Source organism: Ochlerotatus camptorhynchus, unplaced genomic scaffold (assembly GCF_037179485.1).
Source record: "Ochlerotatus camptorhynchus isolate MF236.1 unplaced genomic scaffold, CSIRO-AGI_Acam_v1.1 ptg000371l, whole genome shotgun sequence".
In the NCBI taxonomy this organism is placed as follows: domain Eukaryota; kingdom Metazoa; phylum Arthropoda; class Insecta; order Diptera; family Culicidae; genus Ochlerotatus; species Ochlerotatus camptorhynchus.
In genome coordinates, this window is record NW_027040859.1 from 953,364 (window position 1) to 980,233 (window position 26,870).

The following is a 26,870-nucleotide window of genomic DNA, read 5'->3' on the forward strand; positions in this document are numbered from 1 at the left end:
CAAAGCTAGTAGAAATGACGATGCTAGGCTGCAGCACGGCATACATAACAAGGCAGGCTACTACCGACAGTAAACATCTGGTTCGGATGTAAACAAATGACGTCATTGCTATCTTTCAACAGCGCGAACCGTAGCAACGCGAATTGTGTAGTGCGACACGGTGTACACTATAGATTTTATGCCGTGCAGTGCGAGTTTAATTTGTTGAAAATGGTGAAGTGTGCTGTAATTAACTGCAGTAATTACGAAGGGAATAAACTGTGTTCGATACAATTAAAGTATTTTTGGTTTCCGCGTGAGGAAAGTTTGAAAGTTTTGTGGTTGGAAGCCTGCGGTAGAAATTTAAATACGCAACAACATTTGAAAATCTGCTCGGAACATTTCTCCGAGCAAGATTACAGGCTGAAAGATATTTTGTTGAATACGGAGTGGTCGAAACGAAGGCTGACTTTGTTTTTGAATTCTCATGTGATATGATGTGTCACATGATAGGTTTTAATTCGAGTCATATTCTGGGCACTTCCCCGGTGGATCTCGGATTATCTCCGGGTATAGCCACTTCCCTGGTGGAATCCGGGGTATGTCTGGGTTTGGCCAATGAATTTGAATGACTTTCATCAGATCAAATCAAATATTAAAGCCAGAGAAGGCATCCTCGTGTTGCTCTCTAGAAAGAAAATCGTTAGCTCAGAATGCTTCTCGTTTTAATTTCTAACATCACGCATCATAAACACCAGCCGTACAGTATTTTAACTAAATGAAGAAAACACAAGCCACTATATTATCCACAATAAAAGCAATAAAATAAAGCAAATTGCATTGAAAACACTAACTTCGCTCATAGACTGCTTTCTCTCGCGCTTGTTTACGAGATGGATAGCAATGACGTCATCGCGCAAATGTCATTTTCCGGAATATCTCACCTCCTATAGTGTACACCGTGGGCTGCAGTAGAATCAAAGCTGAATCAAACATGCCAGTAGAAGAATGAAGCCGAAATATGAGGAAAACAAGAATACTTGCGCTAATCTTACTAAGACAGCAAACTAAATGAAGAAAAACTGCAAACAAGCAAACTCAACACTAATCGGATTACCATATAAACTAGCTAATAGGTGAATTATACAACAAAAAGAAAATAGGTCAAATCACAATTCATGCAGCAAAAAATACAAGTGACAAGTTAAAAAAAATACAAAAAAAAACAATTCTCTGTGCATTCTTTTTGATATAAACAACCACTCATAAAATGAAACTAAATGGAAGCTAATAAAACAAATAAGGAGAGGTTATTCGATTCGGGATGTTCGATATAGAAGTAATGTGGCTGGACAAGCGAAGCAACCAAACATGTTTGACAATTTAGTAAAAACTTAAGCATTTTAATGGAGGAAGAGAAATAAAACAACATCTGGTAAGGTAAATCAGGTAGTTTCATTTTCGGATTGTATCACAATTCCGCACAACATTTCCAATTCAGTAAGTGCCAAATACGAGATTTTATTGGTTGCTATGATATCACAAACGTCACTTTAGTTGAGTATTGATAGGATGGACACTGCACGATTTTCATAAGGGGAAATTCACAAGCCACGAGCAGCAAAAAAAAACTAACTTTCACATCATTGTTCCAAAATATTAGATCTACCCAAAGTTTACTTATCCTCGATCACTTCGGTGCGCAGTCGTTGTGCGAGCATTTTGCGCAGCTGCAGTGAAGATTCCGGTGGATCCATGGGGACCGCTCCGTCAGTGGTACCCGATTCCAAAATTTTCTGAGCTACCTGAGCTGACGCCGGGCGGTCGCTTTTCTTGATGGATTCGTTCAGCTGGCGTGCACGGGCTTGCTTCTTGATCTGCAAGATCTTGTCCCGCTGGGTCCGGAGGTACTCCTGGCGGGTGCGCATGTCGGCAGTGTTGATCTGGAAAAGAACAGGACAATGATTTTCAATTTGAGAAAAGTAAAGAGCATCTGAAGACGACATTCGGGATTGTTGGGGAACTGGATGATTGGCTCCTTCGACTGGGTGGATCCTCAACACTCGGTCTCTTCCAATGGGTCAATGGAAGTAATCCATAGGTTTTTGGTGGGGAATTCTTCCGCCGTAAAATCACTACACTCGCGGCTTAATTGAAATACTCTATTTAACCAACAAAAAACACTAACTACACAAACTACATTTATTGCCTTAAAACTAACAATGGACGCTTAATCTAAACGATAAAAACTAGCCATGCGTGGCTCTTGACCGGCGCTAACGATCGGACAATGCTTACTGACTATTTGCTCCTAAAAATACCACTGGTCATCCACAGACCGACGATCGATGAAGTTCGGGGCCATCCGTTGGAACAGGGAGAATGAGATCTCTCTCTCTTACTACTGCCTCAACTCCCACGAGCATATTCACCACTGCGTTTAGAATACGCAGTGACTCCTACAATCTCCCATACAGCCTGGCATCTTACTCCGTATCGGCTACTCTTATTGTAGGTAGACACGAAGGGTTGTTTATCACTTCAGGCTTCCTACCAGTTTCTGCTCTGACTTGTCTACTGGATGGATGATCAGCAGAACAATAGGAAGCGGTCGTAGTTATATCCAGTGGACATCAGGATTGTAGTTTAAAGGGGACGGATATGTCACTCCTCAACATCCTCACCCACCCAGTAATTGATCTAATTGCTGAAAATAAAATAAGCAAATCCTCTTCTTGACAATGTTTCGATATTGTTTCTTGATGCTCCTTGTTCCTCATTGATTCGTACAACTCCCGCAGCTTGTTACGTGCCCCAACAAAATTAGTACCGTTGTCGGAGTACAAATCCTGGCATTTTCCTCTTCTGGATGTGAATCGTCGCAGCGCTTGAAGAAATCTGTCCGTGGAGAGGTCGGATACGAGTTCTAGATGAACTGCCTTAGTGCAGAGACAGACAAACAAAGCGACGTACATCTTCACAACCGGACGTCGTGGTGCTGACCGTACATAAAACGGTCCAAAATAATCCACACCGGTCTGCGAAAAGGGTCTCGACACAGTGACACGTGGTGACGGTAACTCTCCCATGAATTGCTCTATCGACGATGGTTTCGCTCGGAAGCATTTGATGCATTGGTGGACAACGTTTCGTGCTACACTTCTTCCTCCCAACGGCCAAAAGCGTAAGCGTATACGGTTGCCAGTAGTAATTGTGGCCCAGCGTGCAATAACTTCTCATGATAATGGCGCAGTATCATCTTGGTGAGTTGATGACGGGCTGGCAAAACCATTGGGTGTTTGACATCCTCAGCTTCCTCTGAGTGACGTAGCCTTCCTCCAATTCGTATGACTCGATCCTCGGATATGTACGGATTAAACCACCGTAGCGGTGACTTCCTGGGAACCGATTCTCCCTTCGAAATTGCCTTCCATTCTTCCGTAAAGCATTCCTCTTGAACCTTCCGTACTAGGGTGATCTCTGCTATCCTCAGTTCGGTTGACGTGAGAAACTTCGGTGGTTTTCGTTGTTCGCGTGGAGTACGCAGTAACTTCAGATACCGCAACCAATACGCCGTTCGTCTGATGAGTTCGGTATACGAGGAACATTGACCTAAATACCAATTGTTGAATTCTGAGATTACAGAGCTGGTGTAAACAACCGCCGTACGTCGCCTTTCCTGTTCAGCTTCCGTCGTAATCGGGGATTCTGTTGATTTTGGCCACTGTTCTGGCTTCTGCTCCAGCCACCTGGGGCCTCGCCACCAAAAATCGCTCTGGATGATGTCCTCTGGCATGATACCTCTGGAAATCAAGTCAGCAGGATTATCAACTCCTCGAACGTGCCTCCATTGATCTGGATTGGTGAACGTGTGAATCCTTGCCACTCGGTTGGCGACATACGTAGTCCAGGTTGTAGGTGCAGCTTGGATCCAACGCAGCACGCAGGTGGAATCTGTCCAAAAATACGTGTGCGTAGGTATTTTTAGGGATTCTCGAACCTTGTCGAAGAGTTGCGCTGATAGCAGAGCGCCGCATAGCTCCAAGCGGGGAATTGTTTGACATTTTAAGGGAGCTACTCGCGATTTGGAAGAAAGTAGCCGCACCTTAACCAACCCTGCTGTATTTACACTTTTCACGTAAACACAACAACCATAGGCTTTCTCAGAGGCGTCTGAGAAGCAGTGGATTTCGATAGAAACCGCATCGAGTATTATGACACAGCGATCGATTCTGATTTCGTTCAGCAGAGGAAGCTGTCCGTGATACTTTCTCCAAATCTCACCCACCGTGGAAGGCAGTGGATGGTCCCAATCTAGCGCTTGGTCGTTGCAGTCGCGAAATTTCCAAAGTAGTTGCATCACGATTTTTGCCGTTGTTATTGCTGCACCGAGCAGACCTAGGGGATCGAACAATGTTGCCACAATGGAAAGTACTTGTCTCTTGGTAAGTTGCTGATCTGCTTGTACAGTAGGGATATTGAATTTGAACTTCAGCTGATCAGTCTTTGGCATCCAGATTAATCCGAGAGTCTTCACAGATGGATCTGGGTCCAAATTGATTCCGTCTACCTCTCGAATAGCCAAATTTTCCTCAGCCACTCCTTCCAAAACATCAGGACAATTGGAAGCCCACTTTCTGAGCTTGAAACCACCTTTAGCTGCCAAGTCACTAAGCTGTTCACGCAATTGGCATGCTTCTTGCACTGAATCCGCTCCCGTGATGACATCATCCATATATGTGTCTTCACTCAGCGCTCGAGCTCCTACAGGATATGCAGCTTCTTCATCCATCGCTAACTGCTTCAAGGTTCTTGTGGCAAGATACGGTGCCGGCTTGGTACCATAAGTTACAGTCTTGAGTTCATATACGATAATCTCATCCTTCGGATTGGAGCGCCACAGTATGCATAGAAAGCGTCTGTCTTCCGGATGCATCCATATCTGGCGGAACATCTTTTCGACATCCGAAACGAGCATGATCTGCTTGATAAGACTTCGCAGAATGATTGACCTTAAGTCTTCCTGAATAACCGGCCCAACCAGTAACACATCGTTGAGTGAAACGCCAGATGACGTCGCACAAGAAGCGTCAAAGACCACTCTGACCTTTGTGGTAGTACTGTCTTCCTTAAAAACAGGATGATGTGGTAGGAAACACCGGTATTTTGAGGTTAAGGCAGCACCTTCGACTTTTTCCATGTGTCCCATTGATTCATACTCTTCCATGAACTCATGGTACCTCTTGTGGAGATACGCATTCCTTTCCAGTCGGCGTTCGGTTCCTTGAAGGCGCCGGATTGCAATTTCCTTGGACTCTCCTAATCTTGCTGAAAAATCTTCATCCTTCGGGAGAGTAACGGTGTATCTACCATCCTGATTCCTCTGGACTGTATTTTTGAATTGATCCTCGCATCGTTTTTCTTCCGGACAGAGAACCTTGACCGTATCAACTTCTTCGCTGGACCAAAATCGAGCAACCAGAGTTTCCAGGTTCTCTGTTGTCGAAACGTTGCAAGTAATGTGCAGACTCTGGCTTGACTTGGACAAACCTCCACACACCACCCATCCGAAGACTGATTCATTGAGTGTTGGCAATTGATTGCCTAGGAATATCCTTTGGCCAGATTCGAAAAGATCAAAAAACGACTCGATACCGAGTACCATGTCCACTCGGTTGGACTCGAAAAAGGCGGGATCGGCCAATTTGATCCCGGGAGGAATCGCCCAATCCGTTGTGTTCAACGTAGCAGTTGGCAGATTCACTGTTACCTTCGGAAGTACGAGAAAGCTCATTGATTGCGAGAAAGAAGAGACTCGCGAGCGCACTACCACCTGGATTTTATGCTTAACCTTGGTTTCCACTTGACCAATGCCGCAAACCGAAATGTTCACCTTCTCGCGTTGGGTCTTCATCCGTTGACTCAACCGCTCCGTGATGAAGTTACTCTCCGAACCAGAATCTAAGAGAGCTCGAGCAGGAACACGTCCACCTTCGTCGTCTTCCACGACGACGACCGCAGTTGCCAATAAAACATGCGATGAACACTGTTGAGTCACACCCGTAACCGAAACGTCGGTGACCGCCATAGTGACCACCTGAGAGGAACACGCATCAGATACCTCCTTGACCTTGGCAGGATCCTTTGAGCTTGAAGGATGGTTGCCCCCAGCAACCGCTGCGACCCTTGCAGAGCTATCCTTCTCCTGCTTGAAACAAACCAATGTATGGTGGCGACCCTTGCAGCTACGACACGAGTATTTCGATGGACAATCGTTTGCCAGATGTCCTGTTCTAAAGCAGTTCCTGCATAGTGAGTTGGATTTCACCAATGCATCCCTTTCTCGTACCGATAACCGTTGGAAAGAAGAGCACTGGTAGAGAGGATGGTTCTCCTTACACGCTGCACAACGTTCCCCAGACGATTGCACAGAACCATAGCTGGCCTTCACAGCTGATGATTTCTGCCTTGGTTGTTGGACTTGATGCGAGGCCTTGGAGTCCGAAGTCTTCGGTGGAAGTGGTTCCAGGATGCGAATCCTACGATGCAAGAATTCCGAGAGATCCGCCAGCGTATCTTGATCCTTGGTCGAAGAATGTTCTTCCCACCCTCTGCGGGTTACTGGGTCCAATCGGGTTGAGAGTAAGTTTACCAGTACAAGGTCCTTGTAATCTTCTGGTTTGATCACCTGATCCAGATTCTGCACCACTCTTTCGAAGCCGTCTATCAGAGTGTGCAGATCAGCCACTGATTCCTTGGACAATGTTGGCAAATTGAACAAAGCTTGTACCTGGCGCTTTTTCAATTGCTTGCTGTTATCGTAGCGTTTTAACAACATGTCCCACGCAATTTGGTAGTTGGCCTTCGTGATCTTCAAGGAGTCAATAAGGCCTTTTGGTTCTCCCTGAAGACAACCCTTGAGATAGTGGAACTTTTCCACTTCAGGCAAGTCGGTCTTTCTGTGGATGAGTGAAACGTACAAATCGCGAAAACTGATCCATTCATCGATATCCCCGTTAAAAACCTGGAGCTTGATCTGGGGTAAGCGAACGTGATCAAGTGTACCGTGCCCGTGCGTGAGCGTCTCATTTGCTCGCATCGAATGTTCTGCTTCATCAGGTCCCTGAAGTGCCTTAGACTGATCCATAAGAACCGATTTACAATGGTAGTAACGATCGCTATACACTAATCTAGTCTTATCGAAAGCTTCATCCTCATCTTCAAAGTCGTCGTGAGCCTGAATATCTACTAATACTTCCCCAAACCTCTCCCACAACTCATCAATCTTATGCAAGCGTAGAGTGACCTGACTTGAAGTAGCTGTTGAACAACCTTGCACAAATCTCCAGATATCGTCCAAGGCTGCCTGGATGTTCTTAAACTGGACCATCAACAGCTTGAGTGGTGCTGGCTTCTTGTCGCGGGTCGGCATGGTTGATGTGCGTTGCTCAAATCGATAAGAGAAGAATTGGATGGTGTAGAGATCCGAAAGTCCAAGGCTTCGGCTGACATATACTGTTGAAGCCTACCTGACAAAACAGCATACAGTGCCGCGATCAACTACACCTCATCCAAAAACGAATCGTCTCACGATGTTGTTGTTCTGATGTCACAAATCGTTCTAATACAGCTCGTTACCAGTTCCAGTTTATGGGAGAAGAGGAGGAAAACCGACTGTAATATCTCATAGCCCTAGCTTCGGCGGCCATATACTATAGTAATTTACCTTCCAAAACTACAGGTGGAACCCAATGCAAAACGTGCAACTTGCAATCCAAAATTGTAACTCAGTGGTGATTCGTAGTGATGCTCAACGTCAACGTGTAAAGCTCAAATTCAAGCGAAATGTGAAATCCAGTCTCAAGCGTAGCAAAAGGCACAACGTGCACTCAAGGATTCGTGGCAAAATAATTGTCGAAGAGGATTTCAATATATTAAAATGTGTATTTCACTGCAGTCCTGCTTCGGTGACATATAAATTCTTGTAACTCACCCATACAGGTAGCTAACGCCTTGGCCTCTTCTATCTACTCGTCCACACGTTTCAGCAGTGTTCACACGGGCTGACTCTAGTGAATGCTAGTCCGACGATTAACACAAGAACATCGCTTGTATATGGCTGGATGCAGGTTCCAATTCACAAGGGGTACAGTGGGTACAAATCCCGCTCCGACACGTTGAATCCACCGGGCAACCTTGCCAGTAGTGTGAGGTACTCCAATCCGGTTAAGATGATACTCTAAGGAAGCCTTAGCGTGAAACTTTAAAGGCACAAATGTTAGCTTCCACAAAACATACAAATTTGAAATTGCTACTCCTTGTTTGCTGTGCTACTACAAACATAGAGTAGCAATTTCAAATTTGTATGTATTGTGGAAGCTGACATTTGTGCCTTTGAAGTTTCACGCTAAGGCTTCCTTAGAGTATCACCTTAAATGGAAGAGAACACGTCGAATTCCGTGGTTAGAATCATGCATTTGTGGCTTCGGCCGAACATATACTGAACTATTTGTAATTTACCTGATAAAGAAACTACGCCACTGGTTCAGTTGTTTGGGCAACCAGGCACACAAGTTCTGCGATGAGGCTACGACGCGGGCGTATTCTGGGAGAAATCCTCTAGTGGACGGTCTCGATGCACTCGATGACACGCTCGACTCCGGCGATGTACAAGATGTCTTCGGGAATAGTTTTCCAGAATCACTCCAAAGCGTTTTAAATGCAGGACATTTGAAAGAAAACACCAATAAGTATCGGATGTTTCACCTAGCAACGACTGGACATATTTTTGAATAGTTCCACTCACCAATACAGAAATCCAATCCGATGGATGTCCAGATCGAAGCCACGCTAGTTGGGGAAGCGCGATATCCAACAATGTCCAATTGTGTAGTGTCGCAAAAGGCCCAATTCAATTGTCCGCGAGTGTGATGGCGGGGTGGTAATTATTGCAGCCGCAATGTATGACGATTGTCTTCTTTGTGTAGTCCGTTAATGATGGCGCAAACCAAGCGCGGTATGGCTACTAGCGATCCAGCTGCTAGTCCCAAATCCTTCCGTGGTCCAACCGAATCCTGTCTTGACCAGTCCAACCAATCCGGTTCGAAGGACCAAAATGTTGGGGAACTGGATGATTGGCTCCTTCGACTGGGTGGATCCTCAACACTCGGTCTCTTCCAATGGGTTAATGGAAGTAATCCATAGGTTTTTGGTGGGGAATTCTTCCGCCGTAAAATCACTACACTCGCGGCTTAATTGAAATACTCTATTTAACCAACAAAAAACACTAACTACACAAACTACATTTATTGCCTTAAAACTAACATTGGACGCTTAATCTAAACGATAAAAACTAGCCATGCGTGGCTCTTGACCGGCGCTAACGATCGGACAATGCTTACTGACTATTTGCTCCTAAAAATACCACTGGTCATCCACAGACCGACGATCGATGAAGTTCGGGGCCATCCGTTGGAACAGGGAGAATGAGATCTCTCTCTCTTACTACTGCCTCAACTCCCACGAGCATATTCACCACTGCGTTTAGAATACGCAGTGACTCCTACAATCTCCCATACAGCCTGGCATCTCACTCCGTATCGGCTACTCTCATTGTAGGTAGACACGAAGGGTTGTTTATCACTTCAGGCTTCCTACCAGTTTCTGCTCTGACTTGTCTACTGGATGGATGATCAGCAGAACAATAGGAAGCGGTCGTAGTTATATCCAGTGGACATCAGGGTTGTAGTTTAAAGGGGACGGATATGTCACTCCTCAACAGGGATTATTCGTAGTTTTCAGCGTACATTTTCAACTTTATAAGCCAACTTTTCCAGCGTTGTGCTGTAAAGGAGCTGAAAAAAGCTGCAGATGCAGCTACAAGCAGAAGCTAGCAAAATAATTTTGGAGAGCGTTTACCCAGCTTTTTCACAACATTTATTCAACTTGTCAGTCGCAATGAATAACCATTGCACATCAAAATTATCACCGATTACCTGCAAAAAGTGCTTTCCCCAACACAGATTTCAAAATCGAATTTCACCCGGTCTCAATCACCGTGTGTGGTGGTCAGGCATGGAATTCCGCAAAATGATGTTCGGGACTTTTATAGGTTTTATTATTAGCTACAAGTTTTGTTAACATTTTAAATCCGTATATCTTACGCATGACGAACCAGAGCGAACAGAAGCCACTACTGTTTTTCAGTGAATGTATTTTAAATTCACTGGAAAACAGTAACAACTTCTGCCCGCTCTAATTCGTGATGCATAAGAGATACATGTTTGAGTTACGGGCAAAAGTTGTAGCTAATAACAAAACCTACTAAAGCTCTATACATCATTTTGCGTAATGCTGTTGATGAAAAAAGTTAGAAGCAAATGAATGTAAATGAATGCATGAAATGAATGTAAATGATTTTCCATGCCTGGTGGTGGTGTCCGATCGCGGTGTCAAGGTCTGGCCTAACCGGCTTATTGGTATTAGTGAAATGTGGAAATGTTTAGTGGTGTTCGTACTTCATCGCAATGTTTATCTTTTTACACGAAACAGCTGTTTTCTGTGACGACACGTCTGCCATTCGCAGTATGGAATGTTGTGCTGCGATGACATCTCGGGTAACATCGGCATTCGCTTGCTCAGCAATGTTTACAACATTTTTGCTTCTAACACCAGCAAGCTGTCTGTTGTCCCAGACCTTGTTTGGTTGACATCGGTCCGGACGGTCATCATCAGCAACAGCCCGAGTAGCACACTTTCATCATAATAAGTTACAGGAACTTGTTTATGACTGAAATAAGTCGTATATAAGTTTCTACAACTTATTTGTGACAAGCGTGCTACTAGGGGGAGGAGCAGTGCCTTCGGTGCGTGGCGTTGAACATTGTTCTGCAGTACACAACGAAAGGCTGCCCGCAAGCAGCGAGCTTCAGCCCACATGAGCGTCCATTCACCGAAAAAGGAGGAAGAAGCCCCACCACTACTGATCGGATTTAGTAGCTCTTCCTGAGTCGCTGTGGGCCATTTATGCCAAGCGCGCCACCCTCATTCAAAACAACATACAGCTCACCAGCCTCATCGGTGTTGAACGCCCTAATAGCTCAGCATTACCATAGAGGCATTACTCAACCATCACGACAAAACGGTTCTTTTCAGGACCACCATTAATTATTGTTGTTTAAGAGTAGGCTTGGCTTGTACTCGCACGTGTAACTAGGAAGTGTATGTGTTGACCCACACGCCGAGAAGAAAACATGATGCACGCGGAGAAAACTTTCGTTGTTCGCCGTGCACAAAGGCTCGAACGGAGAGCAGGAGCATTCCCTATCGTGCACGAACGTAAAACGAAGAGAGAGAGAGAGAGAGACACGGAGGAGAACACTGTACGATCCTGGTAGTACGAATCGGGGTCTTGGATTTCCGAAATCATTTGTCGTAGTCAGTAAAGTTGACCCTACACGATTGCTTTTGTTGACAATAATCGTATTGTCAATACATTCAATATTGACGTCAATACATCGGTATTGACAATATTTCTGTATTCACATGGGGTTCGCTTAAGCGTTCTTATCAAAAATCGTATCCGTAAAGCGAACCCCACACGTATCAATATATTGACGCGAAGGGGAATTATTGACAATAATATTGAAGTATTGACAATAATATTGATGATGTGAATACAGAAATATTGTCAATACCGATGTATTGACGTCAATATAAAATGTATTGACAATACGATTATTGTCAATAAACGCAATCGTGTACGGTCCACATAACTGACATCGATGATCACTCGGACCATGTTCGGAGGTAGAATCTTCACCGGTGTTTGTTTTCCTACCAGCTTTTACAGGTGTTCTCTGGCAGGCACTGCTGTTCGCCAGAGACATCATACTTCCGGAGAACTTCGAGATTAGGGCGTAATTGCTTTTATAAACAAACACGTCATTTGTCAATTTCTTGCGAATTAAAGCTCAATCTAAAAAACTAACAACGCTAGCAGGTAGAGGCATGGTTCTTCTATCATTTGGTATAGTTTGTTCGTAAGATTGTTCTTTTATTCGCGGGAAATCGGCGATTGACGTGTTTGTTTACAAAAGCAATTACGCCCAAATCTTAAAGTTCCCCGTACTTCTCTCCATTTGTTCGATCGTTGGACTGTCTGACCGTGTGGTCACATTAAACCCCACCTTCATCAGTGAGGTCTGATTCCAGTTGAAACTCCCACTAGAACGCTGGCGACGCATCTGTGACTGAATCGATGGTTTTCGGGAGAAACTTCTCCCGGAAGCGTTCATCAGAATCTGAAGAGCATCTGGACCAGTTTTCTCTGATGATGCACGCTGGTTTCGTCTACTTACCACCGTCACCTGTGGTCCATACGAGTCCTCATCATACTCCAATCCAGTAGAAGTTATTTCCCTGTCAGAAATTGAAAGTGCCTCCCCCGGAGAACGTTCTCGCTCGACGCTTCAATTCGGTGGCCGAGGGAGTTTTGTAAAAATTCATGAATTTTTGAAAAAATTCATGAAATTTTGTAAAATTCCAGGAATTTTGTAAAAATTCATAGAACTTTGTTAAAATTCAGGGAATTTTGTAAAAATTAATGGATTTTTTTTTAAATTCATGGAATTTTGTAAAAATTTATGGAATTTTGTAAAAATTCATTGAATTTTGTAAAAATTCATGGAATTTTGTAAAAATTCATAGAATTTTGTAAAAATTCATGGAATTTTGTAAAAATTCATGGAATTTAAAAAAAAAAATCATGGAATTTAGTAAAAAGTCAGAGAATTTTGTAAAAATCAGGGAATTTTGTAAAAATTCAGGAAATTTTGTAAAAATTCAGGGAAATTTGCAAAAATTCAGGGAACTTTGCAAAAATTCAGAGAATTTTGCAAAAATTCAGGGAATTTTTTAAAAATTCAGGGAATTTTATAAAAATTCAGAGAACTTTGTAAATATTCAGGGAATTTTGCAAAAATTCAAGAAATTTTGTAAAAAATCAGAGAATTCAGTAAAAATCAGAGAATTTTGTTAAAATTCGGGGAATTTTGTAAAAATTCAGGGAATTTTGTAAAAATTCGGGGAATTTTGTAAAAATTCAGGGAATTTTGTAAAAATCAGGGAATTTTGCAAAAATTCAGAGAACTTTATAAAAATTCAGGGAATTTTGCAAAAAATCAGGGAATTTTGTAAAAATTAAGGGAATTTTGTAAAATTCAGGGAATTTTGTAAAAATTCAGGGAATTTTGTAAAAATTCAGGGAATTTTGTAAAAATTCAGGGAGTTTTGTAAAATTTCAAGGATTTTTTTTTAAATTCGGGAAATTTTGTAAAAATTCAGAGAATTCAGTAAAACATCAGGGAATTTTGTAAAAATTCAGGGAATTTTTAAAAATTTAGAGAATTTTGAAAAATTCAGGATTCTTTGTAAAAATTCAGGGATTTTTTTTTAAATTTAGGGATCTTTGTAAAAAATCAGGAAACTTTAAAAAATCAGGAAATTTTGAAAAATCAGGAAATTTTGAAATATCAGGGAATTTGGTAAAAATTCAGCGATATTAGTTATAAATCAGGGAATTTTGTCAAAATTCAGGGAATTTTGTCAAAATTCAGGGAATTTTGTAAAAATTCAGAGATTTTTTTTTTAAATTCACGGAATTTTGTAAAAATTCAGGGAATTTTGTAAAAATTCAGGGAATTTTGTAAAAATTCAGGGAATTTTGTAAAAAATCAGGGAATTTTGTAAAAAATCAGGGAATTTTGTAAAAATTCAGGGAATTTTGTTAAAATTCAGGTAGTTTTGTTAAAATTCAGAGAATTTTGTTAAAATTCAGGGAATTTTGTTAAAATTCAGGGAATTTTGTTTAAATTCAGGGAATTTTCTTAAAATTCAGGGAATTTTATGAAATTTGGTAAAATTCAGGAAATTTGGTAAAATTCAGGAAATTTGGTAAAATTTCAGGGAATTTTGTAAAAATTCAGGATATTTTGTAAAAGTTCAGGGAATTTTGTAAAAGTTCAGGGAATTTTGTAAAAGTTCAGGGAATTTTGTCAAAATTCAGGGAATTTTGTAAAAATTCAGGGAATTTTGTAAAAATTCAGGGAATTTTGTAAAAATTCAGGGAATTTTGTAAAAATTCAGGGAATTTTGTAAAAATTCAGGGAATTTTGTAAAAATTCAGGGAATTTTGTAAAAATTCAGAGAATTTTGTAAAAATTCAGAGAATTTTGTAAAAATTCAGGGAATTTTGTAAAAATTCAGGGAATTTTGTAAAAATTTAGGGAATCTTTTAAAAATTCAGGGAATTTTGTAAAAATACAGGAAATTTTGTAAATATTCAGGGAATTTTGTAAAAAATAAGGGAATTTTGTAAAAATTCAGGGAATTTTGTAAAAATTCAGGGAATTTTGTAAAAAATCAGGGAATTTTGTAAAAAATCAGGGAATTTTGTAAAAATTCAGGGAATTTTGTTAAAATTCAGGGAGTTTTGTTAAAATTCAGAGAATTTTGTTAAAATTCAGGGAATTTTGTTAAAATTCAGGGAATTTTGTTTAAATTCAGGGAATTTTCTTAAAATTCAGGGAATTTTATGAAAATTCAGGAAATTGTTTAAAATAAAGGGATTTTTTTTTAAATTCAGGAAATTTGGTAAAATTTCAGGGAATTTTGTAAAAATTCAGGATATTTTGTAAAAGTTCAGGGAATTTTGTAAAAGTTCAGGGAATTTTGTAAAAGTTCAGGGAATTTTGTCAAAATTCAGGGAATTTTGTAAAAATTCAGGGAATTTTGTAAAAATTCAGGGAATTTTGTAAAAATTCAGGGAATTTTGTAAAAATTCAGGGAATTTTGTAAAAATTCAGGGAATTTTGTAAAAATTTAGGGAATCTTTTAAAAATTCAGGGAATTTTGTAAAAATACAGGAAATTTTGTAAATATTCAGGGAATTTTGTAAAATTCAGTGAATTTTGTAAAAATTCAGGGAATTTTGTAAAAAATAAGGGAATTTTGTAAAAATTCAGGGAATTTTGTAAAAATTCAGGGAATTTTGTAAAAATTCAGGGAATTTTGTAAAAATTCAGGGAATTTTGTAAAAATTCAGGGAATTTTGTAAAAATTCAGGGAATTTTGTAAAAATTCAGGGAATTTTTTAAAAAGTCAGGTAATTTTGAAAAAAATCATTGAATTTTGTAAAAATTCAGGGAATTTTGTAAAAGTTCAGGGAATTTTGTAAAAATTCAGGGAATTTTGTAAAAATTCAGGGAATTTTGTAAAAATTCAGGGAGTTTTGTAAAAATTCAGGGAATTTTGTAAAAATTCAGGGAATTTTGTAAAAATCAGGGAATTTTGTAAAAATTCAGAGAATTTTGTAAAAAATCAGGGAATTTTGTAAAAATTCAGGGAATTTTTTAAAAAGTCAGGTAATTTTGAAAAAAATCATTGAATTTTGTAAAAATTCAGGGAATTTTGTAAAAGTTCAGGGAATTTTGTAAAAATTCAGGGAATTTTGTAAGAATTCAGGGAATTTTGTAAATATTCAGGGAATTTTGTAAAATTCAGTGAATTTTGTAAAAATTCAGGGAATTTTGTAAAAAAATAAGGGAATTTTGTAAAAATTCAGGGAATTTTGTAAATATTCAGGGAATTTTGTAAAATTCAGTGAATTTTGTAAAACTTCAGGGAATTTTGTAAAAAAATAAGGGAATTTTGTAAAAATTCAGGGAATTTTGTAAAAATTCAGGGAATTTTGTAAAAATTCAGGGAATTTTGTAAAAATTCAGGGAATTTTTTAAAAAGTCAGGTAATTTTGAAAAAAATCATTGAATTTTGTAAAAATTCAGGGAATTTTGTAAAAGTTCAGGGAATTTTGTAAAAATTCAGGAAATTTTGTAAAAATTCAGGGAGTTTTGTAAAAATTCAGGGAATTTTGTAAAAATTCAGGGAATTTTGTAAAAATCAGGGAATTTTGTAAAAATTCAGAGAATTTTGTAAAAAATCAGGGAATTTAATAAAAATTCAGGTAATTTTGTAAAAATTAAAGTTATTTAAAAAAATAAGGGAATTTTGTTAAATTCAGGGAATTTTGTAAAAATCCAGAAAATTTTATAAAAATTCAGGTAATTTTGTAAAAACTCAAGTTATTTTGTAAAGATTAAGTTAATTTTGAAAAAAAAATCATGGAATTTTGTAAAATGCAGGGAATTACGTAAAAATTTAGTGAATTTTGTAAAAAATCAGGAAATTTTCTAAAAATTCAGGGAAATTTATAATTTTGTAGTGAAATCTCGTCTGCAGGTATTAATTGACCTGCAGACGAGATTTCACTACAAAATAACAAAATTGAGATACAATTAAAATCGTAATTGATGGCTGCTTATTAGACCAAGTTTACCAAGCAGACCAAGTCCATGTGCTTAAGGAATTTATGAATTCTCGTCAACTTAGCAGCATCCGCGCTTCTATTAGCATTTTTTCACCGTCACACGCTCATATGACGGGTTTGCTAGTTTGCATTTATTTGCTGCTTCCAATCTACAGAAATATCCAAAACAGTTTGAAAACGTTTTTACAGCGCTTGAAACAACTTTGGTGAGTGTGATTTAAAGACAAATCCGGTATAATAGGATTGAAGCTGAAAAACTTAGGAATCTTTTAAATACATTCAGCGTTGATAGGAAAATATAGTGAAATTAACGTTGTAATTTTGGATGCCAAAAACAGTTGATGTCTAAATGTGCCAGTTACGAAACTAATGCTTCAGTTTTTGCCGCTAGGCCTAACTCAAATTTTAAATAAATTTGGTACAGAATTTATAAAATTTAAAATTCAGATAGGTTTAATCACACTATAAAATATATTTTTCAAAAAAGGGAATTTTTGGACGGCGCACAGTGCACAGTTATTAAAAGAGAAAGTCGATGAAGAGAATCGATCAAAGCAGATTGAACCTTTTTAAATGTTTATCGACAATTGCTAAGAGAAATAGTTTACAATTACAGTTTACAGAAACATAATTTACAGTTTGGAAATTTTACAAAAGCTTGCATTTTTTATATGCTTTAAAATAAAAACTATGTTACCAAATTATTATAATAGGATAATAATTGTTATTAAAATTTAAACTTTACGCCTCTGTCCAACTAAAAACTTGCCTGAATAACTCTTTGCTTTGAAATAAGTCTATTCCTAGATAACATAAAAATACTGATGGCTACACATAAGGCCTCAACTTACCCTGTCCTGATCGAAGAACAAATTCAAACGTTGAAATTTATCACTCGCATCTTGCACAACGTCATCCACATGGCCAGTGGGTAATGGTGCGAACGAGACCTTTTCTTTCACCTCATCGTCCACAGATTTGATGATATCCTGTTCAATTTCCTCCTCAGTAACCGGATCACTGCAAAACCAACGAAAAAAAAATATTGAAAAATCACGTTGATGGCGACCGTCCTCAACTCAGCCTTTCAACACTTTTCAACAAATCATTTCCTACCCAACGCCCTCGACCTGAGCCGTGACGATTTTTTGCTCTTCCTCTTGCCCCTGTTCGGATGAAGTCGACTGCCGTGCATCACCAGCTTCGTCCTTCTCCACCGATGACTGGGAGGCCTGTCTTCGTTCAATCAAGTCCAACGCCTGCAATTGGATCTCCACATTCCGTTGCGTCATCATGCGGATAAAGATCCGAATATCGTTAGCTGCCCAAATCTGCTGGAACAATCCCTGGTGGAAGGAGAATGAGCTGCCATCCTTGTCGCCATTACGAGCCGGAGACTGGGACATGGCGGCCGAATTACGACCCTCCAGGCAGGCAAACTCAAACTGTTCCGGCGTGATTTGCATTTCCTCCATGAACGAACCGAGCATGTAGTCGACCAGATTTTTGTACTCATCGTGAACCTTGCGGAATTCGGGATTGTTCTCGTCGGGTTTCTCATTCGGATCGAAAACTGCAATTACCAACCAAACCCATTAATTATGCACATGTATCGACGTCAGCGTCGCGACGTTCGTTTTTCCTGAACGGAGAAAAAAGATCGTTATCCTTACTTATCGATTTATCCTCGATGAACGTTTGAAGTGGTGCATTCCAAACTGGACCATGTAGGAAGCAAACCAACGAATCAAACACCCAGGAATTATCCTCTGCCATTATGTTGTGCGATGGTCCAATACGGTTCTGCCCTACGGAGGTTTTCGACTTGTCACCTTTTCCTTTTCGAAGACCGTTCTCCACTACATGTAGGTAATGTTACAAATGTGCACTAACCCGATTTCGGTTCTAAGTTCAAGAGCGCCAATGCGGGAAATGTGTTTGTTGCACGTGGTTCCCAAGGAGACGATATTTGACGTTCATTCATGGTGGAGAACGCCCGCATCGCATCGGGGTTATTGAAATTTACCTTTGATATTCAAGAAGCGGGTGCTTACCGTGTAAATGCGGTAAGTGCTATTATGATACAATCTCATATACGCAGTGGTTCCAATTTTGGCTCTACTCCATTTAAACTCATAACTGGTGCAATTTTAAAGTAGTGCCATAACTGATGCAGCTTCCCTATCAGAATGTATAAATGAATGGGATAATAAATATTCATTACTTCCTTTTGATACGTCGAAGTTGAACACCAATGTCACAATTGAAATACCCACCAATTTGCTATAGGAACCACTTAAGGTGGTCTAAAAATAGACAAAAAATATCAAGACTACTTGAATGAACCAAACGAAAAAGTCTGCTTGCAAGCTTTGACGTAGGTCATGACTGACTAGTCTGAACGTTTTCTACTTTCACAATATTATAGGAATATGAATCCATTACAGTCACGTGAATTGAATTAACATTTAATTCGTATGTGTAAATAGCAATAGCGTTTTCACACTTAAGTTACACAAATTTTAATTTTAATGGTGATGCAAACTAGTTACTTGCAAGAAATGTTGCTTATAAAGATGGACGGTTGCATACAATATTTGGAATATTTCATTAATTGTCTCATAAACTTACACGATTTATAATATAAATTTGTTTGATACATGACGCTCCAGTTATGTGCATCATAGTATTAGAAATTTACATTACTTTATCGAACTGTGTACTCATGCAGATATGGATTCATAGACATCTTTTATTCGGTAATTCAATTAATCATGTTACAATGCCTCTGCGGTAACTTCCTTTCAGATGTCACTGCTATTCATAATGTACACATCTATCGGAAATTACGCATTCACATATTTCCGTTAATTGTTAACAGAGGACAGTGCGGTCAAAACATGTATGGTACCTCGTCATGAGTTGATGGGTCGATAGGAAGGGTCCAGGTGTGGGAGCTGCCTTTCTGGTGTCGGTAGCATTGGTGCTCACCACGGAAAACAAGATCGACGGAAAAAAAAAAGCTCAAGGAAAAGAAACAATACCAAGTCGTTGTGCGTGTTGAAAAGCATGTTTTTAAGGATTGTGTTACAATACTCCGAATGCCGGTACCCCAAATGTCATATGCCTCAAGGCCATTACCCTCGAGTGAGATTCAAACCTTCTTTTGATTGCGGTTCGTTCTTTTCACATTATGGGGAATGTTGACATTCGTGGTAACGGTATTCAGGGTAATGTAGCTCAATCAATACATCGGATATACATTTCCCAGGACTCATAATTAAGCCTCAAATGAATTAATTTAATTTGAACCTCACTTATCTGCACGCCGTGCAAACTAAAAATTGTTCAAGCTTCAGTTAGCACATGGCGAGTAAGTAAGGTGAAATGCAACATTTTGAAACGGAACGCAGAATTCTAATCTTATCTAATCTAACACCAACACAGCCAGTTCTTAAAGGATCGTGGAAAATGATGGATATACCTACATCATGTTTCTTGTCTATTTGATATATGTTTCACATCAAAGATGCGTCACACATATCAAAACGGCCAGGCCTACTGTGCAGCATTTAAGGGGCAAGATGATTCAGAAAACATCGGGCCTGTTTAAATCGAAGATTCAAACACGATGCTTCAGAATCCAATAAATGGATGAAACGTGGACATCTCGTACCGTACGTTCCGATTTAGGTAATTATATGATTGGTTGGTCGTTGGAAGCATCAAAGCTAGAAAGGTTAAGTGATGGTCCATTTTCTTCTGACGGTTGGGGCATGAGCTCTAACTCATGTCCTAGACTGTTATGCCTTATGGCTATAGCGCCATTACTCGCTTTCTGAAAAGAGAAGAGAGGAAGGAAAGTAGGACAAAGGAAAAAGGATTATGTGAAATCTATGAACATAAACAATATTTTTGATTTGAAATATACAATACCCGAGTCTGGTCATTATTATCAAGTCATAAAATGTAACAAGGACTAAAATGTGATCCTTTGATTACTGGAAAATCCTGATTCCCTAGTTTGAAGTTGTCACGACTAGGGTTCGGTGGTAGATCTTATACCAGTAGCGCACCACAAAAAGGTGATCTTCCAACGTTACTGGTTTGAAAAGATAAAAATTTACAAAATGCAACGAACTCACCAAGTTTAGCCAATTGATCGTGAAGGCTGCCTGACATGTGTTGATGTAGAAGTCCAAATTGTAGACGAAGCTTGACGAAGATCAACATGAGCTAGTCCGGTTTATGATAGTTGCTGGGAATGTATTCCTTTGATTTGAGATAAACAAATGTTCGGATGTATGTAGTCGATTTTTGATGTGCATTGGCAAGCCTTTTCGTGGCCAATAGTCAGGTTCAACGCTGCTACTCAACGAACAGCTTATCAGCGGCAAAAAATAGGGACCTAGAATGAGGAACTAGAAATTTTTTCCTGGGCCTGGTTATGGCCAGATCAGCAACCGATTATAGATATAAAAAAAACTCCACGGAAAAAACAAACGTCAGATTCGAACACACGCACAGCCTACTCTCCCATTTTGAAACGGTGAGCAGAATTAAAACAAAACAGCAAATAAAGCTCAGAAACACACTTTTCTGGATAGGCATAGAGTTACTAGAAGTTCAAATAAAAAATGAAATGATGTTGGGAAAATTGTCAGTACAATACAGTGCTGCAAAATATACAAAATGCTGAATGTCATTAGCCACCTGATGTCAGTATCAGTTTACACAAAGGGACTGCTAAGCCAGAATTTTTCGGTTGGCTGCTATTTTTCACTCACACACTTACAACCAACGCAACACAAACCCATACGGTGTAAGCGACAGTTGTTAAATATACAATACAGCCGCAAAGTTTGTATGTGTTGTTCAAGTTTGTTATGGGCCATAAATGTATAGACTAGAGTCGGTGTATAATGAGTCACGCCAAGAGAAAAATAGTTGAACTCGCATCACGGTTTTCGAAAGATTCCATTTCTTTTCACTTGGCAACAGAGGACTGCTACATCAACTTCAAATGACTTCTAGCGAGCAAAAAAAAATAGCGGCTGCTGTAAATCACTATATCAGTGATTTTGTCCAATCATCTCAACAAAAATAGTAGAAATTCTCATTACTGATCGTTACCAATCGATTGTATCCCATGACAATTTAATGATCACTGTGTGTTTATGATCATTTCTTCGATTATATTTTATATTTTATTGCAATACCTTTCGTGGACCTTTCATAGCATCGTAATGTTTGTTTACTTTGCACGATAGGTAGCCGGTTTGACAGTTCAATAGGTAGACTTGGCTTCACTCTTGGCGTGACTCATTATACACCGACTCTAGTATAGACCAGTTAAGAGGGTACTGTCAAATTTGTGAAATCTCATAGTGGAAACATTTGATGACAGTCCCGTGGTTTACACAGTTAGAATATCAATGTCATACGCCTCAATGTCAGTGCACAAAGACATTGACATCGTAAAGGGAGCACTGATATTCAAATTTCTAGCGCATTTTTGACGTAGGGCTACGTCTTTGTGGACTATACTGGGGCGCAAATAAAACAAAATGTGTGACAAAATAGTGTCAGGTTTTGAACTCTTATAACATGGTCATTTATAAATAAAATCCAATTTTAATTACACTATTTTACTCAGGTTGAATCTCGGTTAGATGCACCTGCACTAACTCGATTCGTGGCTACTTGTCTCCAATTTCTTGACCGTCCCACACTTCCTAGATCTTGCTTCACTTGGTCCAACCACCTTGCTCGCTGTGCTCCTCTGCATCTTATACCGGCCGGATTCGAGGCAAACACCACTTTTGCGGGATTGTTGTCCGGTATTCTTACAACGTGTCCCGCCCATCGTACCCGTCCAGCTTTCGCGACTTTCTGGATCTTGGGTTCGCCATAGAGTTGCGCTAGCTCGTGGTTCATCCTTTTCCTCCATACACCGTTCTCACATACCCCGCCAAAGATGGTTTTAAGCACTCGTCGTTCGAAAACACCCAGTGCTTTCAGGCCCTTCTACAGTATTGTCCACGTCTCGTGCCATTAGCGAACTACCGGTCTTATCAGCGTCTTGAACATGGTACATTTAGTACGGGGGTGAAGTTTACCCGACCTCAGGGTCTTGTGTAGTCCGTAGTAAGCACGACTTCCAGCAATTATGCGTCTACGAATGTCTCTGCTGCAGTTGTTATCCGACGTCACCAATGATCCGAGGTACAAAAATTCATCCACCACCTCGAACTCATCTCCGTCGATTGTCACGCTTCTGCCTATGTGAGTCCTATCGCGCTCGGATCCTCCAGCTAACAAATGCTTTGTCATCGACGTATTCACCTATAATCCAACCTTCTCTGCTTCACGTTTCAGCCTGGTTTATTGCTCCGCCACGGCCTGAAACGTTCTTCCGACAATGTACACGTCGACAGCGAAGCAGATGAACAGGCTGGCAGTGAACAGTGCGCGCACTGTTGAACAGGAGGCAGGAAAGACCATCGCCTTGTCGAAGTCCTTTGCGAATTCCAAACGGCTCCGATAACGCACCCGATATCTTCACACAGCACTGTACACCATCCATCGTAGCCCAGATCAGTCTGGTCAGCTTCCCGGGAAAACCATGCTCGTCCATTATCTTCCATAGCTCTTCACGGTCAATGGTATCATAAGCGGCCTTGAAAGCGTAGGGACATGATATTCACGACATTTCTGGAGGATCCACCGCAACGTAAAGATTTATTCCGTTGTCGATCGCCCGTCCACAAAACCGGCTTGATAACTCCCCACAAATCTGCTTGCTAGCCTAAGTAACATTGATCGATTCTCTTCATCGACTTTGTATTTCGTGATAAATTGAGCACATAACCGTTTCTTGTTGTGTTGGTCGTATTAGATGCTAGATAAAAGCTACTTTTATCGATATGTGTGCTGAAAATCCTTGGGACTGTCTTTACATGGTCGACGAAGAGAATCTGTCAATGTTACTTAGGATCTAATCCAATTTTAAGCTTGAAATGCATGTTTGGCTAGCCGGTATTCAAATGTTTTGTGTTGGTATGCTGTCGAAGACAATGATCACGTCCACGCCAGATGAACAGAAACGACATCGGTCGTTAAAACGCTTCCGATTCCGTTTGGACACTCGTTTGGACCACGCTGGTCGATCTATTTGGATGGGAAGTGCCGCAGGGAAGCGATTCACTACAATGGCAACGTGATCTACATATTGTACACCATTTCGAATCAGACGCTTCCCTGCGGGAGGAAGGTCTACTGCATCTGGGTAAGCCGGGATCCGGATTCATCGTACAACAACCTGGAGAATGAGAACAAGCATCAGAATCTGACGTTGACGTTCAACAGCGTGACTAGTACCATAGAGGTAACTCTTAGACCAGAAGGTCCCGAAGAAACGTGCTCAACTTTTTGGCTCAGCTCTGGTACTATCTTCGATCCCAAGCTAATCGATGCATCTCTCGGAACATAGGAAAATCCACGAGCCCCTCATTTTATCTGTCTAACTTTCATAGCGAATCAAAACAAACATAGTGTAGTACTAGAATTTCAACAAGAATGGGGTACGTTATTCGATTTGCTTGGGACCAATAGGCTAGTCAAGTAGTGAGCCAATTTCAAATCGATAGTTTAGTATTGATTGTTGCTAGTACGGTGGAAAATTCGCTTGGGCAGACCATCAAGAATACTGCTACTGGCCAGCACTCGGATCGGTCCAGTTCCGTCTCTCGTATGTCGCAGTGCGATGAAGATTTCATCCACGGCGAGTACAGCAAATATTACAAGCTGGTAAGGCACATCGGGAAGGGCGCGTACGGGTATGTGAAGTTGAGCTACCGGAACTCGAATAGGTTGCTGGTGATATCGAAGGAGAACCTCGTCCCGCAGATTATAATTAAAACCTAGGAGAAGCGGGAAATTTCCGACGGAAGTGTACCTGTTGACGCACGTGAATAGTTCGATTGGTTTGAATACGACAAGTTCTTCCAGGTTGTGATGGAAATCCACGGCTCCGAGATGAATCTTCTTCTTCTGCGCATTTCAAGATTATTATTATTATTATTCTTTTGCTTTATTATAGAGACTTTCAGCCCTTAGCTGATTCGTCTCTTCTCAACCTTATTGCTTACACGCAAAGAAATGATTTTTAAATTCAAATCGATATATTTTTGGCTCAGGGCCTAATATATTATTGGTATTGATTCAAATATATTATTCGGTTAATTCAAAGAAAAATATTTTTGAATTAACAAGCCGGTTGTAGCATAGAGGTAACTCTAAGACCACTGGGTCCCGAAGAAAATCATTATTATTTTTGGCTCACTCAGTACCAGAACAACGGTCCCAAGCAGTCCCAAGCTATTTCACTCACCCCTGCATGTTCTGCATGAATCCACACACCCCTGATGTTATCTGTCAAACTTTCATAGCGAATCAAAACAAACATAGTGTAGTAATAGAATTTCAACTAGAAAAGGGTACGTTAATCGTTTGCTTGGGACCAATAGGCTACTAAAGTGGTGAGCCAATTTAAAATCGTTAGTTTCGTATTGATTGTTGATCATACTCTATGCCAGCGAAGTCGAGACATTTTCCAACCCGAAAAATTCCTAAACCGGACTGGGAATCGAACCCAGCCACCTCCAGCATGATCTTGCTTGCAGCTGCGCCTTTACCGACTGATCTAAGGGAGGTCCGGGATGGATCACTCGTTGAACATTCTGCACAGGGACGATCAAATCACAATTTCCATATCAAGCTGATTGGATCACCATCCAAGAACTACAGTTTTGCCAAACCCGTACCCGTAGATGCGAATATCTGCTCCAGCCATACGGGATCACATCACTCTACGTTGCTTATTGTTTATTTACGCGGTGATGAGAACGGCGCTGATCTATTGTCAGGGTTTTGCGATGTGCATTGCTTTTGTGCACAGAGTGACTTGAAAAAGAAAAGTGAAGAAAAGTGATATTTGGTTGTTGAGTGGTTGGAGTGAAGGGAAAAAAATATGCGTGGAAGCATAGGGAATGCGCTCCCGGGTGAAGTAATTTGGTGAGTACGTTCCAGTTGAAGATTGTTTACAAGTGATTTGTGGTGATGCAAATTATGGTTTAGATGACGCATGGCTTCAAACATTTTGTGTATCCAAATAAAACATATTACATACTAAATACGTACAGGGCATCGTCTGCTGACCATTGCTGCGGGTATATCGTGGGAGTCCCAGGTACCCGGTTCAAGCTTTAGTTGGCGGCGGTGGCTCTTCTTGACCTTCTACCCCTGAGTAGTTAGTGTGAATCTGGGACGGGACTTGACAATTGGCAAATCAAAGTTGGCACTCGTGGAGAATAGAAGAACTATAACAGTGATGATGGTTTCAAAATTTTCCACGGGGAAGTATACGAATGCAATCTTAAAATGCTTTTATTTTGCAAATGGAACATTTTATTTAAATCTGGTTGCTGCTACAGTGGTAGAAAAGCTCAAATCTATGTATGTGTACACCTAAAAATCTGAAAAGAAATTATTTTTTTCTGTATTATTTGTCTATTGAGTAGTCCTTAAGTTTTCTACTAACATAGCATCAACCAGATTTAAATAAAATGTTCCATTTGCAAAATAAAAGCTTTTTAAGATTGCACTCGTATACCTCACCGTGTAAAATTTTGAAACCATCATCACTCTCATAGTTCTTCTATTCTCCACGAGTGCCAACTTTGATTTGCCAATCGGGTAGCGATTTCGAGCCAATTTTCTGTCAAATCCGAGCCAGTTTCTGATTGGTCGATTTGACAGTAGCAATCGTGGAATAAAAAGGATAGAGGGATCGCATCAATCTGGCTGGCAGTGATGCCGGAATCAATGTTGACATCAATGGCGTTGTTATTTGTTTATATTTGCGAAAGGAGAGTTGAAAAATTGAGTGCACTGCGTGTTTTAAGCGATGGATATTGTTGTTTGTATATGGTTATTTTTATTGTGTTGAGCAAAAATGATGTTCAAGCTGCTAGACTGCGGTAGAAACTCCGGATAAAATCCAAATTTAAAATAGAAAAATATTTTACATTCCTGGCATCATTGGTCTACTCCTTCAAGAACCACGCGCAACTTTCCGAAGGGCATTCTTCAAAAACATTAAGAAGTGTGAGAAGCTCGATTGGCAAATCAAAGTTGGCACTCGTGGAGAATAGAAGAACTATGAGAGTGATGATGGTTTCAAAATTTTCCACGGAGAGGTATACGAGTGCAATCTTAAAATGCTTTTATTTTGAAAATGGAGCGTTGAATTTAAATCTGGTTGTTGCTACAGTTGTAGAAAAGCTGAAATCTATGCATACACCTAAAAATCTGAAAAGAAATTATTTTTTCTATATTATATATCTATTGAGCAGTCCTTAAGTTTTCTACTAACGTAGCACTAACCAGATTTAAATAAAATGCTCCCATTTGCAAAATAAAGGCATTTTAAGATTGAACTCGTATA

At 40.1% G+C, this 26,870-nt stretch overlaps 1 protein-coding gene across 1 annotated transcript; it reads right to left on the reverse strand.

Annotated features, from left to right (window-relative positions):
• Positions 1-1,223: 1,223 nt before the first annotated feature.
• On the reverse strand, positions 1,224-18,274 carry LOC135710169 (cilia- and flagella-associated protein 36). The gene is made up of 4 exons (XM_065232682.1): positions 18,037-18,274; positions 17,480-17,936; positions 17,215-17,383; positions 1,224-1,922 (listed from the first exon to the last, which is right to left on the reverse strand). The coding sequence occupies exons 1-4, from the start codon at positions 18,137-18,139 to the stop codon at positions 1,656-1,658; spliced, it is 996 nt and encodes a 331-aa protein (XP_065088754.1). The 5' UTR covers positions 18,140-18,274; the 3' UTR covers positions 1,224-1,655.
• Positions 18,275-26,870: the final 8,596 nt, after the last annotated feature.

Bases quoted from the DNA above. Each gene is read 5' to 3' on its own strand.
- LOC135710169 (XM_065232682.1), bottom strand. From the start codon at position 18,139: ATGGCAGAGGATAATTCCTGGGTGTTTGATTCGTTGGTTTGCTTCCTA. The intron at 17,937-18,036 runs GTAAGGATAACG...TGGTAATTGCAG, and splicing joins CATCGAGGATAAATCGATAA to TTTTCGATCCGAATGAGAAA. The intron at 1,923-17,214 runs GTAAGTTGAGGC...GTTCTTTTCCAG, and splicing joins TGTTCTTCGATCAGGACAGG to ATCAACACTGCCGACATGCG.